General features: G+C 41.9%; 2 protein-coding genes across 2 annotated transcripts; one reads left to right on the forward strand and one right to left on the reverse strand.

Annotated features, from left to right (window-relative positions):
* The first annotated feature begins 171 nt into the window (after nt 1-171).
* Nucleotides 172-2,662, forward strand: ermn (ermin). The gene is made up of 2 exons (XM_021579164.3): nt 172-1,345; nt 1,554-2,662. Exons 1-2 carry the CDS (start codon nt 832-834, stop codon nt 1,913-1,915), a joined length of 876 nt encoding a protein of 291 aa, XP_021434839.3. The 5' UTR covers nt 172-831; the 3' UTR covers nt 1,916-2,662.
* LOC110501523 (polypeptide N-acetylgalactosaminyltransferase 5) lies at nt 2,194-16,171 on the reverse strand. Its single transcript, XM_021579166.3, has 10 exons — nt 14,196-16,171; nt 13,908-14,074; nt 11,186-11,305; nt 10,883-11,018; nt 9,862-9,981; nt 9,289-9,406; nt 8,460-8,789; nt 7,794-7,874; nt 7,326-7,478; nt 2,194-6,972 (listed from the first exon to the last, which is right to left on the reverse strand). The coding sequence occupies exons 1-10, from the start codon at nt 15,401-15,403 to the stop codon at nt 6,832-6,834; spliced, it is 2,574 nt and encodes an 857-aa protein (XP_021434841.3). The 5' UTR covers nt 15,404-16,171; the 3' UTR covers nt 2,194-6,831.
* Nucleotides 16,172-18,358: the final 2,187 nt, after the last annotated feature.

An 18,358-nucleotide genomic window follows, 5' to 3' on the forward strand; every position in this document is an offset into this window, starting at 1 on the left:
TCTTAAATTCCATTTGTTAACGTAGAAGAGGGGGGGTGGGGGGGCACTAACGGCTTAGACGGAGGTTAACAGGGTGGTCAGCGCTATACTGAGACTATCCTTACATTCTCTGTTAGCTTGGAGTCAAATGAGAAGACAGTAAACAAAGAAAAGAGAATGAGAGCATACAGAATGTAAACCTTATATTCTCTTTACACAGCTATATGACTATCCCATTTAGCAGACTCTTTTATACAAAGTGACTTACTGTCATATGTGATATGAAATGATGCAACTTAGCCAGCAACGGTAGGTGTTCTTGTTACCATCTCTTAAGGGATCCTTAAGCATGTGCCCTCAACGCCGTAGCTTACCCTGCTTTCCACATGAGTAAACCTACAGGAGAACGTTCATCTGGTCTCAGAATGGCACAGGGGAGGTGGTCACTCAGGATGGATTATACTAAACAATCAGTACAATCAGTTCACTTGTCCAAGTCACACAGACAAAGAGCCATTTGTTGGTCCAACACAAAACCTCTGTTCTTCATTGGCTCAAACATGCTTAAAGAATTACATCGCACACTAGCACAAAAAAAAAAAAAAAGACAGCTCGGCCTCACATCATTGATTAAAATGCAGGATGGTACTCTCCCTTACTAGCCAATGGGGTAACTAGGACCGAGAATTAGTATTTTGATTGGATGACCGCATTGGCCGGCTGAAGACACTCAAACTGTCTGGCAACTGCTACGACAAAATGCTCGTCGGGAAAAATCAAAAGGTGGACAATTGACGAAGTCGGAGAAGTCTGATTATTTCAACACCACAAAAGGGAGATAAAAAAAGAACTATGGACAGAGAAAAGAGCAATCCTCCTCCACTAGACCGGGACGGGATGGAGGGGAATACAAACAGGGTGGCATCCCAGGTGGTGGAGATCATCAGTGGGATGAGTCTGGGAGCCATCCAGTCTCTGGAGCAGGCTGTGGAAGAGGAGGAGGAGGGAGATGACTCTGTGTTCTATGATGAGGGTGATGCTCCATTAGATGGGGAAGGAAGGTCTTGTCCCTTGGTCTGTGGGTCCACTGAGAAATCAGCTCAACCACAGAATGGGAAGGTGAGCCTACTCAAGGCTGAGACAGCCGGTGTAGTCATGGAAAATGGAACAGGGAAAGATCCCATCACGGAAGGAGGAGAACGTCGGAGCTCTGCCCTTTCGGGTAAGGGTGATACTGGGCCACATCACACCGCCAGTGGCCGAACTAAGCCCCAGACAGTCCAGACAGAAACATTGGCACAAATCCCAACTCAAACACTTGCAGAGCCACAAAAACATACAAGACAGGACACATTGATGAACAAAGGTAAGGAACTCAGCATTATACGGAGAATATTCCATTCAATCAAAGTAAAATTGTCAGTATCGATAATCCAGCACATTCATTCCACAATAAATATTTTTGGTAAAATTACCATAACCACATTTATAAGCAGATTGATATTATTTAGTACACTATAATGAGAGAACTCAGAACATTAAAATTGTGACAAATGTGTACTTCTGCATTTAAGCTTCTGCTTCACAAAAGATGGAGGTGAAAGATACACAGGAGCAGACACCTGTTACTACTCCCCCGCCTGTACCTGAGGAACCTCAGCTATACAGGGCGGCAGAGGCCCCATGCTCCTCTGGTGACGAGCCCAACAGTGCGAGTCAGGATGAGGAGGACACAGACAAAGGTTCCCAGGATTCCCTGGCCTGTCAGGGTACAAGTTCCCAGTCCTCAGAAGGACAGAAGTCTGGCCGGCCCCGTCATCAGAAATCCTCCGACCACAACACCAGTTCCAAATATAGCACCGTCTCCTACAGGAAGATACGCAAAGGTAACACTCGCCAGAAGATCGACGAGTTTGAGTCCAAGATGAATCTATAACGTTACATCAAGTTAATATCTTGAAGATGGTGCAGCTTTACTTCAACTGCATGGAGCTGGATGGGGGCATGCTAAACCAGTCGCTATGCAAATTGGAATAACGATCACCTGTCGTCGTTGGTTAAGTCTGTCTAATACACAATCCTAACAGATTTTCAGTATCATATTTCAAATATTGACATTTCACTGTAACGTTAAGTCCCTACTGAAGCGAAAAGAATGATTGACATGTAAAGAGTTCTCACAGACTTGAAAAGACTGCTGAGAGGAGCTCAATATGCATAATAGTGTTGTTATTTAATTAGAAAATTAACAGGGAACATTTGATTATGTAAGGCAGGTATTTGATAAGCAGATAAAAAACATTTTTTTTTTTTTTAAAAAGAGGCTTGGGGAGCTAATAATCCTACTAGCAAAACATTACAACTTGCATTCCCCAGGGGCTCCTGGCCTGTAAACATTTCAATACACTTTGCTAAGCACTGCAAATCTGAATTTCAGGTGATCAACCCTATATGTAAAGTTCTGCTATTTAAAATGTATACACACACACACACGCGTTCGCCTTGGGCTATAAGAACTGAACCAACTAATAATGTTAAACCCCTATAACGCTGTAACAGACATACCTTTCCATACTGTAATATTTCCATGAGTATAGCGTACATGTTCTCCTGGAATATCTGTTGCATAAATGTGGAAAAAGAAAACTTTAATATCTATTCATTAAAAGGAAATTAACATTGATGTGTGTGAGTTTGGAGAAAGAAAATCCCATCGTTCATCTTTGGTATCAACAGTTCCCTCTATTGTTAAAGAAATGTACATACAGTATGCACTAAACCTACAACCATAGTAAAAAAAACAAGCAGCTCTTATTATACCAGGCGAGCCATAAAGTGAAGGGTGAAGTTGCCCGTAGACACTGATCTTGGGTCAGTTTGAAGTGTTCCCCACTAATCATTGAGGTTATAATTGGGGAGGGGAAGCTGATCACAGATCTGTACCTAGGGAAAACTTCAACCCGGAGCTGACTCATAATGCAATACTATTTTATCTCAAAGAAAATGTCTTTAGCAAAGCTATCTGTGATATGTAATGCCAACACAGACTCATGCACACTGCATGCATTTAAATTTGTACATCAAAATGATATTTCAAACAGTAAAAATGGTACACGGACAAAACAGATCTATTTACATGAAATCAAAGTGGCATAAAATATCCAGCCATCTGGCACTGAAACAGATATGGGCAATTGTGCGGTCAAATGGAGTGCTAAAATACAGTTGAAGTCGGAAGTTTACATACACTTAGGTTGGAATCATTAAAACTCGTTTTTCAACCACTCCACAAATTTCTTGTTCAAACTATAGTTTTGGCAAGTCGGTTAGGACATCTACTTTGTGCATGACACAAGTAATTTTTCTAACCATTGTTTAGACAGTTTAATTCACTGTATCACAATTCCGGTGGGTCAGAAGTTTACGTACACGAAGTTGACTGTGCCTTTAAACAGCTTGGAATATTCCAGAAAATTATGTCATAGCTTTAGAAGCTTCTGATTGGCTAATTGACATCATTTGAGTATATTGGAGGTGTACCTGTGGATGTATTTCAAAGCCTACCTTCAAACACAGTGCCTCTTTTGCTTGACACCATGGGAAAATCAAGATAAAAAAAAATCAGCCAAGACCTCCACAAGTCTGGTTCACCCTTGGGAGCAATTTCCAAAACGCCTGAAGGTACCACGTTCATCTGTACAAACAATTGTACGCAAGTCTAAACATCATGGGACCATGCAGCCATCATACCGCTCAGGTAGGAGATGCGTTCTATCTCCTAGAGATGAACGTACTTTGGTGAGAAAAGTGCAAATCAATCCCAGAACAACAGCAAAGGACCTTGTGAAGACGCTGGAGGAAACAGGTACAAAAGTATCTACATCCACAGTAAAACAAGTCCAATATCGACATAAACTGAAAGGCCGCTCAGCAAGGAAGCAGCCACTGCTCCAAAACCGCCATAAAAAAGCCAGACTACGGTTTGCAACTGGTCATGGGGACAAAGATCGTACTTTTTGGAGAAATGTCCTCTGGTCTGATGAAACAAAAATAGAACTGTTTGGCCATAATGACCATTGTTATGTTTGGAGGAAAAAGGGGGAAGCTTGCAAGCCGAAGAACATCATCCCAACCGGGAAGCACGGGGGTGACAGCATCATGTTGTGGGTGTGCTTTGCTGCGGGAGGGACTGGTGCACTTCACAAAATAGAGGGCATCACGAGGAAGGAAAATTGTGTGGAAATATTGAAGCAACATCAAGACATCAGTCAGGAAGTTAAAGCTTGGTCACAAATGGGTCTTCCAAGTGGACAATGACCCCAAGCATACTTCCAAAGTTGGCTTAAGGACAACAAAGTCAAGGTATTGGAGTGGCCATCACAAAGCCCTGACCTCAATCCTATAAAAAAAAAATTGAGCAGAACTGAAAAAGCATGTGAGCAATGAGGCCTACAAACCTGACTCACTCAGTGACACCAGCTCTGTCAGGAGGAATGGGCCAAATTTCACCCAACTTATTGTGGGAAGCTTGTGGAACGCTACCTGAAACATTTGACCCAAGTTAAACAATTTAAAGGCAATGCTACCAAATACTAATTGAGTGTATGTAAACTTCTGACCCACTGGGAATGTGATGAAAGAAATAAAAGCTGAAATAAATAATTCTCTACTATTATTCTGACATTTCACATTCTTAAAATTAAGTGGTGATCCTAACTGAACTAAGACAGGGACTAGGATTAAATGTCAAGAATTGTGAAATACAATTCCTGAAACGTTCAACTTCAACTGTATATAGGACATCTGCAGGAAACAAATATTTACTCATGTAAATCATCAAAAAGGCACATTCGTGATTGATTTGCCAAGGCATGAGAATTCATTTTTTGCAAAGCTGGTGAACATGCATGTAAAACCAAAGACCTCAAAGTGAAAACAACTGTACACTAGTGAAAAGCATGAGCTGGCACACACGGATAAGTTAGTAGAGGTGTAACTGTAGGCTATAAAGCTAAAGAGAGTCACACCCTCTATAAACAAGCTCACAGTAATTTAAGTAAACCACAGAGCTTATATACACATACATACGTACACACAGTGCCTTGTAAAAGTATTCACTCCCCTTGGCATTTTTCAAATTTTGTTGCATTACAACCTGTAATTTAAATGTGTTTCATTTAACGGACACACACAAAAGTCCAAATTGGTGAAGTGAAATGAAAACGGTAAAGTGGTGTGTGCATATGTATTCACCCCCTTTGCTATGAAGCCCCTAAATAAGATCTGGTGCAACCAATTACCTTCAGAAGTCACATTTTTAGTTGTTTTTTTTAAAGTTCACCTGTGTGCAATCTAAGTGTCACATGATCTCAGTGTAAATATACACACACACCTGTTCTGAAAGGCCCCAGAGTCTGCAACACCACTAAGCAAGGGGCACCATGAAGACCAAGGAGCTCTCCAAACAGGTCAGGGACAAAGTTGTGGAGAATTCAGGGTTGGGTTATAAAAACAATCTGAAACTTTGAACATCCCACTGAGCACCATCAAATCCATTATTAAAGAACGGAAAGAATACGGCACCACAACAAACCTGCCAAGAGAGGGCCGCTCACCAAAACTCACACCAGGCAAGGAGGGCATTAATCAGAGGCGCAACAAAGAGAACCCCGAAGGAGCTGCAAAGCACCACAGTGGAGATTGGACTATCTGTCCATAGGACCACTTTACGGAAGAGTGGCCTGAAAACAGCCATTGCTTAAAGAAAAAAAATAAGCAAACACGTTTGGTGTTCACCAAAAGGCATGTGGGAGACTCCCCAAACATATGGAAGAAGTTTCTCTGGTCAGATGAGACTAAAATTGAGCTTTTTGGCCATCAAGGAAAACACTAAGGCTGGGGCAAACCCAACACCCCATCACCCCGAGAAAACCATCCCCATGGTGGTGGCAGCATAATGCTGCGGGGATGTTTTCCATCGGCGGGGACTGGGCAACTGGTCAGAATGGATGGCGCTAAATACAGTATCAGTTTCAGTCTTCCAGAGAGTTGAGACTGGGGTGGAGGTTCACCTTACAGCAGGACAATGACCCTAAGCATAAACCCCTCAAGTGTTGCTTTAAGGGGTGATATTTAAATGTCTTGGAATGGCCTAATCAAAGCCCAGACCTCAATCCCAATTGAGAATCTGTGGTATGACTTAAAGATTGCTGTACACCAGCGGAACCCATCCAATTTGAAGGAGCTGGAGCAGTTTTGCCTTGAATAATGGGCAAAAATCCCAGTTGCTAGACGTGCCAAGCTTATAGAGAGACATTCCCCAAGAGACTTTCAGCTGTAATTGCTGCGAAAGGTGGCTCTACAAAGTATTGACTTTGGGAGGGTGAATAGTTATGCATGCCCAAGTTGTTTTGTCTTATTTCTTGTCTGTTTCACAAGGAAAAATATTTTGCATCTTCAAAGTGGTAGGCATGTTGTGTAAATCAAATGATACAACTTCCTTAAGCCACTGTATACGAGTATGCAACTATTATTTATTTGTATAGCCTACACCAGTAAAATATGCCATCAAATACAAAACTGTAATTACACTGTGTAACAGCTGTCCTTTCAAATCATTCCGGGGCCTCAGTCATGCAAAAATTTAAAATTCCAAGTGAAGCTTGATCATGATAAAAAGGAGAAGTAAAAAAGCATTGCACGTCCCAACACCACCCTCACACCAACATACCAGCAGCACCATGCATATCCCATTGCAGAAATACACTGAACACATCCAAATGCATACAGTACAGTCAAGTACTTTAGTGTCAATCTCTAATGCAGGAACAGTGCTGTAGCCCTGTATTCCCATCACACAGTGTGGTAATGTGTGAACTGCCACTTCTGGTAGGGACTGGTAGACTGGCACTCCTTCAGCTGTATGCTGTCATCCAGAGCCCCAGCCTCCAGGCACAGACGCCGGGGACTATGCTCCGCTATGAGGTGCTCCACCTGAGCAAAGAGAACACAGGGGGAATACCACTGAAATCACCATCAGCATAATGGTAACTTTCATCCAGTAACTGAAAGGAACACTGCTGGCTACCTCCCGCTCCAACCAAGGTGTTGCGAATTCATGTGCAAAAACCCTGATGAAAGCGACGGGACGAAAACAGTTGGTTTCAACAGTAAAGAATCCGTTCTCAACATCTGCCATCCACCAAAGAGTTGCTGAATTTCCTCCTCACACACTGGAAATATGCTGCATGCAACGCTGACACTTATAAGCGGCTTGGCTCAGGAATGACTTAATACTCTACCTCAAAACCAAGATTCAGAAAACAACCATTGTAAAGTGAACCTACCAGAGCAGAGTTGGTGGCCTTGTGGAGCCATCGTAGCTGTGGCTTGGTGTTGTCACATGGCTGCAGAGCCAGACTGGTCCCTTTGCCATGAGCAGTGACACAGACATCCTTCTGGCGAACGTGCCTCATCCAGGTGTAATTGAAGTGTTGACTCTGAGGTTTAGGGACAGAGGGGTAGAGTTTGCAATTAGGGATGCAGGCTCTCTTATTACCTATATACTACACTGCTTTTGACCAGGGCCTGTAGGGTAGTGCATCATCTAGGGAATTGGGTGTAATTTGGGACGCATCCTTAGTGTCGATCATATAAATTAGACTTCATGACAACTACGGGGGTTTTTCAAGACCGGTTGGGTGTGTGTTGAATTAAACAGGAATCCCATAGTGAGCACATCTGGAGCTATGCCATGTGTTATAGCCATTAAACAAAAGCATTTCATATCAAATGGGGAAGCTGGGAGTATTTACCAGCTTGCTGAGATCACATGTCTGAAAGGCAAGGGAGCCATCCTGCAGAGCGAGGCATTTTCTGACTCCGCGATTGAAAACCTAGCAAAGGAGGATCACAGGTATAACATCACATGACAATGCCTAGAGCAGTCATAAAATTTGCTTACATAGGTAGTGTCACTGCACCATATTGACAGTGGAAAGGCTTCTCTTTCGTTCTGTGCCTTCAACAAATGCTGACAGAACTGTCACAAGCCTGACGAGACAGCCACTCTTTGTTCAGATAAGAGTACAATTGACATCTGTCTGAGTTACAGAGGCATTGAGAGGAGACAAGAAAACACACACACCCCCCCCCCCCCCAGAAAAAAAAGTACAATTGTCTCTCAACATCGAGATGAGGGATAATTTAACTGGAGAAACAAACAAAGTAAGAGTAACAATCGTTTCCCCGAAAAAGAGCGACAATGCGATATAGTCTAAGGTAAACAGCCTAAAAGTAAAAACTAGATTCCTATTGATGAATCAAAAAAATAAAAAAAATCACTTAATAAAAGACAATGATTAGAAGTGTGTCAAACGTAGTTATAAACTGCAGCAATAATACCATTTAAACGCTTTGAGCATCATACTGTAAACCTAATCCATTAATATGATTTACTACTGTAAAAAAAGTACACCTACCAGCCCCTCAGCTTTGACCAGTGGAGCGACCATGTCTGGGTACACGTTGTCCAGGTACCACTTGAAGCTCTTGCACTCAAGCTTCTTCCTGAGTTCGATCTGGTCTGTGAGGTTCCCGATGTCGATGACACTCCTATCCAGCAGATGGAGGTATCCATGGCCGTAGAACAGGTCCCTGTACTCATCCAGCCACACCTCTGCCACCCTGGCCAGGTTACGCTCAACTGTCTTCTGCCTGTCCTTGGGAAACTTGTACGGGTTCTCGCCTCGGAAAATATGGCCCACTCGGGAACACGGGATGATCTCGATCTCACCTCCGCACATCCAAATCTGCAAAAAAAAAAAAAACATAGGGTGTGATCAGATCATTTGAGAAGCATCCCAAATGGCACCCTATTTTTTTCTCATAGGGCTCTGGGCGAAAGTAGTGCACTATGTAGGGAATAGGATGCCATTTGCGAAGCAGCCTTGATCATGAGTCAGAGTTAACGGTGTAATCCTGGGACAGGTTGTCGAATAACAAACCTCTTGTTCAAATTGATCTGCAAACAGACTAATCGCTAATAAAACATGGGAAAATGTGTCCAAATGACTAGAGCTGGGACGATAAACCGGCAATTAGACACATTTAACCCAGGCATTTTGCTGATATCGTTCATTACAATAAGTAGCAGTATAGCAAACTCTGGTTTAAATTACCATTACAAAAACAACTGGGCTGCACATTAATGTTAAAAGTAAACCTTCCATCATTTATCATTATCGCATCAATTCAGACAATTTATCGCGATATGGACTTTTGACCATATCGCCCAGTTCTACAACTTACCTTAAAAGAGATCTCCATGTTCTCTCCACCCCATACATCCAGGCCAGGATCATAAGAGCCCAGTTCATAGAAGTACTTCTTATCGATGGAGAAAAGGCCTCCTGCCATGACAGGACATCTGAGGAACAAAACACAGTCCAGGGTTGTATTCATTAGGCACCAAACGGAAGAAAATGGACTGAAACAGGGAAGGACTACCTGAACTTGTCCAATTACAAATACTTGTTTTAATTTTCTGTTGCAAAACATTTTGCTACAGTGTACACTAATGAATACAACCCAGTTAGCAAAAAGATTGAGAAAGTGAAGAATACAAAAACAACATTCCTCCTAGGTCTTATCAACTCTCACAAAGGAATCAGGATATGAGTCAGACCTTGGCCCCTTCAAGTAATCACTGATCTCAATTGGTTGGATTGGTGAAAGTAATAAGTAAGCGTAACCTAGCTTTGACCCATCCAATCATGTATGGTATGATGGTTTTGGAACAGGGCCCTTATGTTGTTGAACTCATCTGCAACTATCACTATGTGAATGAACAGTCACGAGGGGTGTAATGAAATACAGCACTACCTGATGGGATCTGAATCCTTCATGTGATTCTTCTTGATGGTGTCCTTTGATAACGTGCTCCACCCAAACACCAAGGGCCATTTGAACACGCCTCTTTGGAAGTTGTCAACCAACACATAGCTGTAAAAACACAAAACACAATCAACCAAATATTACACTACTGGAGGAATAATGCATGAGGGAATGAAATGCATACAACTCAGATGAATCGGATTAAAATCACACAGGAGCCTGAAATCAACATTACAAGGACCGACTTCCAGTAAACAGGATGTTGCATCAAATCTGGATGTATAAAAAGAAGCTGAGGACTCTATGGTGATCACTCTCTCTTTTTAACACCAATGTAGACAGGTAATTCCAATACGAACCCTTGCAGTCAAAGGTCTGTTGAAAACGTGTCAGACGGATAGCTGTGAATAAAAGTGTTCTAATGATGTGTTACGTGTAGGTAACACACAGACAGCTACCGTTGCCGTTGCACATTTTGCAACACTAGGGACATAGTCAGCTAAGTGAGCTTTGTCCGAGCGAGAATGGCCCACTAGGTGCATAGACCTTTAGAAATATCACTATGAGACATTGTGCCCCCCACAGGGTACCGACAGACCAAAATGTGGACAATGAGGTTGAATAATAACTCAAACTAGAACCATAAAACGAAAATGATCAACGCCGACCGAACCGACTACGCCGAGGACATTTTACTCATAATTACGATAAGCAGACTACACTAGAGAATGGAATAAGGCTGCTAATACTAAATGGGACAATTGATAGCTACAACACTCAGAGGCTCCTAGAAAAGTAACTGATGCACATCAATGTTATACATTTAACGCTCAATTTATCATTAGTTATCATGATAATTCAGTCAATTTATCCTGATATGCATTTTTGTCCATATGGCCCAGGAAGCGTCCCAAAGGATTCCCTAGTCCCTATATAGTGCACTACTTTTGACCAGGGCCCATGGGGCTCTGGGACACAGGCATAATGTATAATGGTAATAACACATTACCTCAAATCCTTGTCACTGATGACTTCGATGACTGGGCAGGCCACTTTCCTCCGGTCCATGTACACTCTCTCCAGCAGAGGTTCCAGCCAGCCCACGTTGCATTCGATATGCGAGTCAAGAAAGGTCAAAACGTCACCTGTGAGAAATGCAAACAAACCCGCTGAAGACAAACACAAAATCCACAGGGACGCTTGGCTGCCACATACATGGGAGGACAGGATTGAGATTATTTGTATAGGATATTTTGTTTATACAGCAAACAAATGAATGAGAAAGCGGTGACGGCAGGATGTGGTTGGTTACCTTTGGCAATGGCGGCTCCTGCCAGCCTAGCTCGGATCAAGCCCTGCCTCTCCTTCAGACGGACGATCCGTACTTTGGGATACTGGGACATGTACACATCCAGATGGTCCTTGAGATATTCTGAGAGAGTGGATTGAGGGCAAGTAAGTTTACAGCTCTGAGTTTATCCTCCCGGCCATGACACCTGGCCAGGAAAAACTCCAGGCCACAATTGTAAGCTATAAGTCATTTGGGCAGAGAGCGACATCACCTGTTCAGGAAACTCTTTAAGATGTCTCCAAGATTAATAAAGTTCATATTTAGTTTATAGCGATTAAAGGAGAATGAACAGGATCTTGAAAACCTCGTCTGTATTTTTTTTTTTTAAACCTTATGTTTTGAACTCCACGTGTAATTTTACAGTTTATACATGCATAACAAAACATCTAATCGCCGCCTGGTGTAGAACGCCAAGCAATCCTTACAATCAATAGTTCAAATATTTTGTTCAATAGAGTTTCACGCTCATCCCTTTCATAGTGAAAGCACTTACACAGTCGTAAAATATTGTATCAATTGGAATTGGTAACAGGTCATACGAATTGCTGGACGTAACATATACGAAATGGATGACATTGAAGATTGTTTAGACTTGTGAGCACTACTTTCAAAACTACTGGCTGAAAATATACAAACCTCTATATAAAATCACAACACTAACACAATGTTAAGCATATTTATACAGTTCCCCTTCCTGTAATACACATAATTTCCAGTGTTCTGTTTGTGAAACTCAAGGTGCGGGTTGATGGTCACTAGACTTGTGGAACGTTAAGGATTATTCTCTGTAGTATCCGTTGATAATGATTGACGCAGACTGGAGGTACAAGACTGCGAACACATCGATTTTAAATGCACTTTATTTTAGTCACCGACTTTGTTATTGACTTCCTACACGCTTCTCAGGCTGGTGTTTACAGAACATTTGGTGCTGTCTGATTAGTATATAGAAAAGTGCCCGTCTCCAAGAGGCCAGTTAGACATTTGCTCTCCTTCTGTTTACCTGTTGATTTTTTGTTGACTAAATCTGCAACTGCTGTTCTCTATTGTTCACTTGGAAATTCCTATTACACCATCTGTACAGTTTACCAGGAAAGCCCCTCCCAAAGACATCATATTAAATGTGTGTAACACACACACACACACACACACGTCAAAAGTTGACACACCTTCTCATTCAAGGGTTATTTTATTTTTTACATTGTAGAATAATAGTGAAGACATGAAAACTCTGAAATAACATCATGTAGTAACCAACGAAAAATATATATATTTTTTAAACAAAATATATTTTTGATTCTTCAAAGTAGGCAACCGTTGCATTGATGACAGCTTTGCACTCTTGGCATTCTCTCAACCAGCTTCAGGAGGTAGTCACCTGGAATGCATTTCAATTAACAGGTGTGCCTTGTTAAAAGTTAAATTGGTGGAATTTCTTTCCTTAATGCTTTTGAGCCAATCAGTTGTGTTGTGACAAGTTAGGGTTGGTATACAGAAAATAGCTCTATTTGGTAAAAGACCAAGTTCATATTATGGCAAGAACAGCTCAAATAAGCAACGAGAAACGACAGTCCATTACTTTAAGACATGAAGGTCAGTCAATGCGGAACATTTCAAGAACTTTGAAAGTTTCTTCAAGTGCAGTAGCAAAAACCATCAAACGCTTTAATGAAACTGGCTCTCATGAGGACCGCCACAGGAAAGGAAGACCTAGAGTTACCTCTGCTGCAGAGGATAAGTTCATTAGAGTTACCAGCCTCAGAAATTGCAGCCCAAATAACTGCTTCACAGAGTTCAAGTACTAGACATCAACAGTTCCGAGGAGACAGTGTGAATCAGGCCTTCATAGTCAAATTGCTGCAAAGAAACCACTACTAAAAGGACACCAATAATAAGAAGAGACTTGCTTGGGCCAAGAAACACGAGCAATGGACATTAGACCAGTGGAATTGTGTCCTTTGATTTGAGAATGAGATTTTTGGTTCCAACCGCTGTGTCTTTGTGAGACGCAGAGTAGGTGAACGGATGATCTCTGCATGTGTGGTTCCCACTGTGAAGCATGGAGGAGGTGGTGTGATGATGCTTTGCTGGTGATACGTCTGATTTATTTAGAATTCAAGGCACACTTAACCAGCATGGCTACCACGGCATTCTGCAGTGATACGCCATCCCATCTGGTTGCGCTTAGTGGGACTATCATTTGTTTTTCAACAGGACAATGTAAAGGCTGTACAAAGGCTATTTGACCAAGAAGGAGAGTGATGAGTGCTGCATCAGGTGACCTGGCCTCCACAATCACCCGACCTCAACCCAATTGAGATGGTTTGGGATGAGTTGGACCGCAGAGTGAAGGAAAAGCAGCCAACAAGAGCTCAGCATATGTGGGAACTCCTTCAAGACTGTTGGAAAAGCATTCCAGGTGAAGCTGGTTGAGAGAATGCCAAGAGTGCATAAAGCTGTCATCAAGGCAAAGGGTGGCTACTTTGAAGAATCTACCATATATTTTCATTTTTTGGTTACTACATGATTCCATGTGTTATTTCATATTTTATAAGTCTTCACTATTATTCTACAACATAGAAGACAGTAAAAATACATTTAAAAAACCTTGAATGAGTAGGTGTCCATGCTTTTGACTGGTACTGTACATCTAAACAATTCTATAGCCTTTCCCCATTCTTACCTTTGGCACTAAAGTCATCCACCAGGATGATCTCTTTGAGAAGGTGTGGTGGAGACCGGTTGAGGACACTGTGGACAGACCGGAGCAAAGTGGACCACACCTCGTCCACAAAGCAGAATATCACACTGGTGGTGGGCAAGTAATCATGGACCACACTCTCAGAACACCTGGAGAACAACAATGGAAAGAGAGGTTACTTAACACTAACCATTAGTATACTGTATGAGTGACAGGAGTGTGGGGGTGAGTAAGTAATCATGGTGTGGTCCAGGCAACAGTGTGACTCACGTATGAGGTCTGGTGTCTGGGATGGCTCTGTCCACAGGGATCTGGTCACTCAAGTAGACGTTGAAATGGCCCTCATTCCAACGGTTCCTCACCTCCTGCTCTTTGTCACTGGGCACCATGGCTGCTTGCCCAAATTGCCCAATTGCGTTGGCATCTCTAGGCGCTTGGGTCATGTCTAATGCCAGCACTTTGTGGACGCCTGTGTTTCGAACAACTGTGGAATTTGTGGGAACTCCTTGTTGGCGTTTTGGCTTTGCTGTAGGTGGTAAGGACTCCTTTAGGGCTTCAGGGTTACCTTTATCAAGCTCATTGATCTGTTTGTCCTCTTTGTTGACAATCACCTCTTCTCCTTTTAGTACATCATTTTTGACAGGTTTAACTGTGTAGTCCACTGCAACTTTGTCTTTAATAAAGCTTTCTTGTTTGCCAGGCTCAAGTGAGTTTTTGACTTTCTTCTGTGTCTTGGAGTCAATATTTTCTTTGCCTTTTTGCAGTAGGTCTATATTTCCCTCTTGGTTCTCTCCTGTATTTTTTGAGGCAGGCGTTTCAACATGTTTTCCTTCCTGAACACCAGGTGGCACTTTGGTAAAGTTTGAGCCTACTGCTGCAGGGAATGCCACAATCTTATCCCTCTCCGTAGGTCCTACTTTCCCATCCTCCAGCACCAAGTCTACTGCCTTTTTTGACACATCTTTGACGGGCAAAGGATCTTTGACAGGCGCTTTCGTATTCAAAGGCACACTCAAGTGTACTGTGACATGATGCACAGGCTCGATTTGGTTATGCTTAAAGATGACAGCACGTTCTAACTTTGGTTGGGCATTCCCTCCTTGTTGCTCATGCGAGTTTACTTTGTCCATAAACTGTGGGTCATTTTTGACAGCGGGTCCTCGCTTCCTGTACACTTCAAGGACTTTATTTTCATCCTGGAGTGGATCTTTATTACCTGCCTCGTCCAGGTCCAAGTCTACTCTCTGTACTGGATTTTTAAACCCCCTATGCACTAACTTAGTACGTTTCGTGGCCTGCTGTCTGACAGCCTGCCTTTCCTTCACTACGCTTTCTTTTAAAAGTTGGCTGTTAACGTCATTTAATGACAGGCGAAGCGCTGCCATGTCGAACAGCAGCCAAATAATAGATGCAATGAAAACAAATGCAAGTACCCTCCCACTACCCCTAAAGTATTTCCTTATCTTTATCGCCCTCATTTTAGTTGGCCTAAATCTAGATATAATGTCACAGTATCTTATTAATGCATTCGCGGGTCATAGCCTACTTATCAACCCCCATTCAACTTCGTTTCTTTAGTTTGGGTAGTAGTAGTAGTAGTAGGCTATTGCCTGCGTGGCATTCTACGCCGAGAAGATTGCTTTGGCCAAACTACTTTCGGGAATCTTCTGTCAAATATCCTTCATTGAACTAGTGTGCATTCTGTAGCAAAAAAAACCCATAAACAATAACGCGAAAAATGTATCAGTAAAACTTACTTGTGAAATTCCATGCTGTCCATTTACTTCCCTGAATGTTACAATGTATCAAGTAGCTTATCCATGCGCTGTCCACTTTTCTGGGAATGCAATGCAATTAGCTTGCATTCTGTTACTTGCCCTCTACTAATGTCTTTGAATGAGAAATTACATAATTTCCTTGAAGAGAATGCGAAAACCACAGACATCCATTCAATTCTTAGCCACATTTACCCCTATTCTGTCGTGGAAGTACCTCCCGTCTACGACACATTTCAACTTTGCACTTTGAGAGCACACACAGTGATTGGACAGATAGCTTAATTGTATGCAAACCGTTTCAGTGCACAGGAAAGGTGGCGTGGAAGAGGGTGTGGCCCAGGTCCAGCGTTATGGGCGGGCCAGGTCCTCCTTGCCCGTTCAAATAAAACATTGAAATATTGATAATTTATTTGACCAAGACGCGCCCGGACAGAAAAAAAGCATACATCGCAGTTGAAGCATCCGAGCGAGCGAAACAGCGCCTCTCTGTCTCAGTATGTGTAGACCATGTATCTGATACTGGGCTAGCGGTCTAAGGCACTGCATCTTAGTGCTAGAGGTGGCACTACAGACCTGGTTCAATTCCAGACCGTGATTGGGAGTCCCTTAGAGCGGTGCCCAATTATCCCAGCGTCCCGGTCAGGGCTTGGCCGCGGGCGGCCGTCATTGTAAATAATAATTTGCTGTTAACTGACTTGCCTAGTTAAATAAAGGTAAAATGTAATCTCATCATTATATACAGTTATCTGGTTTCAACCTCTTGTGAATTGGAAAGTAAATTTAGCGGGTGCACAGTGCACTGTTAGGATGCTGGATTCCCCTAAAGTAAATTGCATCAGCATGACTTAGCCACAGAGGGTCATTAGCGTCTTTAAACATCTGTATAATTCTAATTGTTTTAATTCACGGACATCACCCTCCCTATATCTCTGATGAATTACAACAGGAAACCTGTTTGATGATCATGCACTGCAAAATCATTCTGGCTATGGATACGGAGAACATCAACACATTAACATCAACAAGCCAGAGGATATACCCATTGGACTTGGGGCTCTGCTGGGAGTTTACCTCATATTTAGATTTTTTTATTATGCTTTGCCTCTAAAATCATAATAAACACTGAGAATTAAAATATTGTGTTATTGTTGTTATTGTTATGCATGGACTGTTTGAAAATGTGAAGAAGAAAATGTTAAAAAATAATTGTTATTTATTATATGATATTTATTATTTTTATCCCATTTGGGAATACCTGCTTTAGGGGTTTTTCAAAGAAACCAATAAAAGGACCCCTTTTAATGGATCCTCGAAGAACATTTGAAAAAACTTTTGAGGTACATTTTTTAATAATAATGTGGGGGGGTAGTTAAAAAATGTACCTCAAAAGTTTTTTCAAATGTTCTTCGAGGATCCATTAAAAGGGGTCCTTTTATTGGTTTCTTTGAAAAACCCCTAAAGCAGGTATTCCCAAATGGGATAAAAATAATAAATATCATATAATAAATAACAATTATTTTTTAACATTTTCTTCTTCACATTTTCAAACAGTCCATTTATATATTTTTTAAATATTTTCCACTAACGATCCGTATGTAGCCAAATGCTGCTCATGTTGGTATCTGTACTGATGGCGCAAAGGCCATGACAGGGAGACATAGTGGAGTGGTAACGCTTGTGCAAGCAGTTGCTCCCGACCCCACTTGGGTACACTGCAGCATCCACCGAGAAGCTCTTGCTGCCAAGGGAATGCCTGACAGCTTGAAAGACGTTTTGGAGACTACAGTGAAAATGGTTAACTTTGTTAATTAAAGCAAGGCCCCTGAGTGATGTTTTTTCTCGCCTGAATGATCTGAATCTAGGATTACAGGGATTCTCCTCAACTATATTCAATGTGCTGGACAAAATTGAGACTTTGATTAAGAAGTTGGAGCTCTTCTCTGTCTGCGTTAACAAGGAGAACACACAGGTCTTTCCATCATTGTATGATTTTTTTGTGTGCAAATGAACTCAAGCTTAGGGACAATGTCAAATGTGATATAGCGAAGCACCTAAATGAGTTGGGTTCGCAATTACACAAGTTACTTTCCCGAAACGGATAACACAAACAACTGGATTCATTATCCCTTTCATGCCCTGCCTCCAGTCCACTTACCAATATCTGAACAAGAGAGCCTCATCGAAATTGCAACAAACAGTTCTGTGAAAATGGAAATTGATCAGAAGCCACTGCCAGATTTCTGGATTGGGCTGTACTCAAAGTATCCTGCCTTGGCAAATCGAGCTGTTAAGACATTGATACCCTTTGCAACCACATACCTATGTGAGAGTGGATTCTTGGCCCTCACTAGCATGAAAACTAAATACAGGCACAGACTGTGTGTGGAAAATGTTTTAAAACTGAGACTCTCTCCAATACAACCCAACATTGCAGAGTTATGTGCATCCTTTCAAGCACACCCTTCTCATTAACCTGTGGTCAGTTATTCACAATTTTCAATGAACAAATAAGGTTTTATATGTAAGATGGTCAAATAAAAACCAAAATTATTGATTATTATTATATTATTATTTGTGCCCTGGTCCTATAAGAGCTATTTGTCAATTCCCATGAGCCGCGTTTACAAAAACTCACACTCATTCTTATGTTTAATA

Source organism: Oncorhynchus mykiss, chromosome 22 (assembly GCF_057628025.1).
Source record: "Oncorhynchus mykiss isolate SJ-2025 chromosome 22, ASM5762802v1, whole genome shotgun sequence".
NCBI lineage: Eukaryota > Metazoa > Chordata > Actinopteri > Salmoniformes > Salmonidae > Oncorhynchus > Oncorhynchus mykiss.

What these genes read in the sequence shown, in the direction of transcription:
- ermn (XM_021579164.3), top strand. Translation starts at nt 832, where the DNA reads ATGGACAGAGAAAAGAGCAATCCTCCTCCACTAGACCGGGACGGGATG. An exon ending in GGACACATTGATGAACAAAG is followed by an intron (nt 1,346 to 1,553) that starts GTAAGGAACTCA and finishes TCTGCATTTAAG; the next exon opens with CTTCTGCTTCACAAAAGATG.
- LOC110501523 (XM_021579166.3), bottom strand. Translation starts at nt 15,403, where the DNA reads ATGAGGGCGATAAAGATAAGGAAATACTTTAGGGGTAGTGGGAGGGTA. An exon ending in ACATGGAGATCTCTTTTAAG is followed by an intron (nt 8,790 to 9,288) that starts GTAAGTTGTAGA and finishes TTTTTTTTGCAG; the next exon opens with ATTTGGATGTGCGGAGGTGA. An exon ending in CATGTGATCTCAGCAAGCTG is followed by an intron (nt 7,479 to 7,793) that starts GTAAATACTCCC and finishes CCTAAACCTCAG; the next exon opens with AGTCAACACTTCAATTACAC.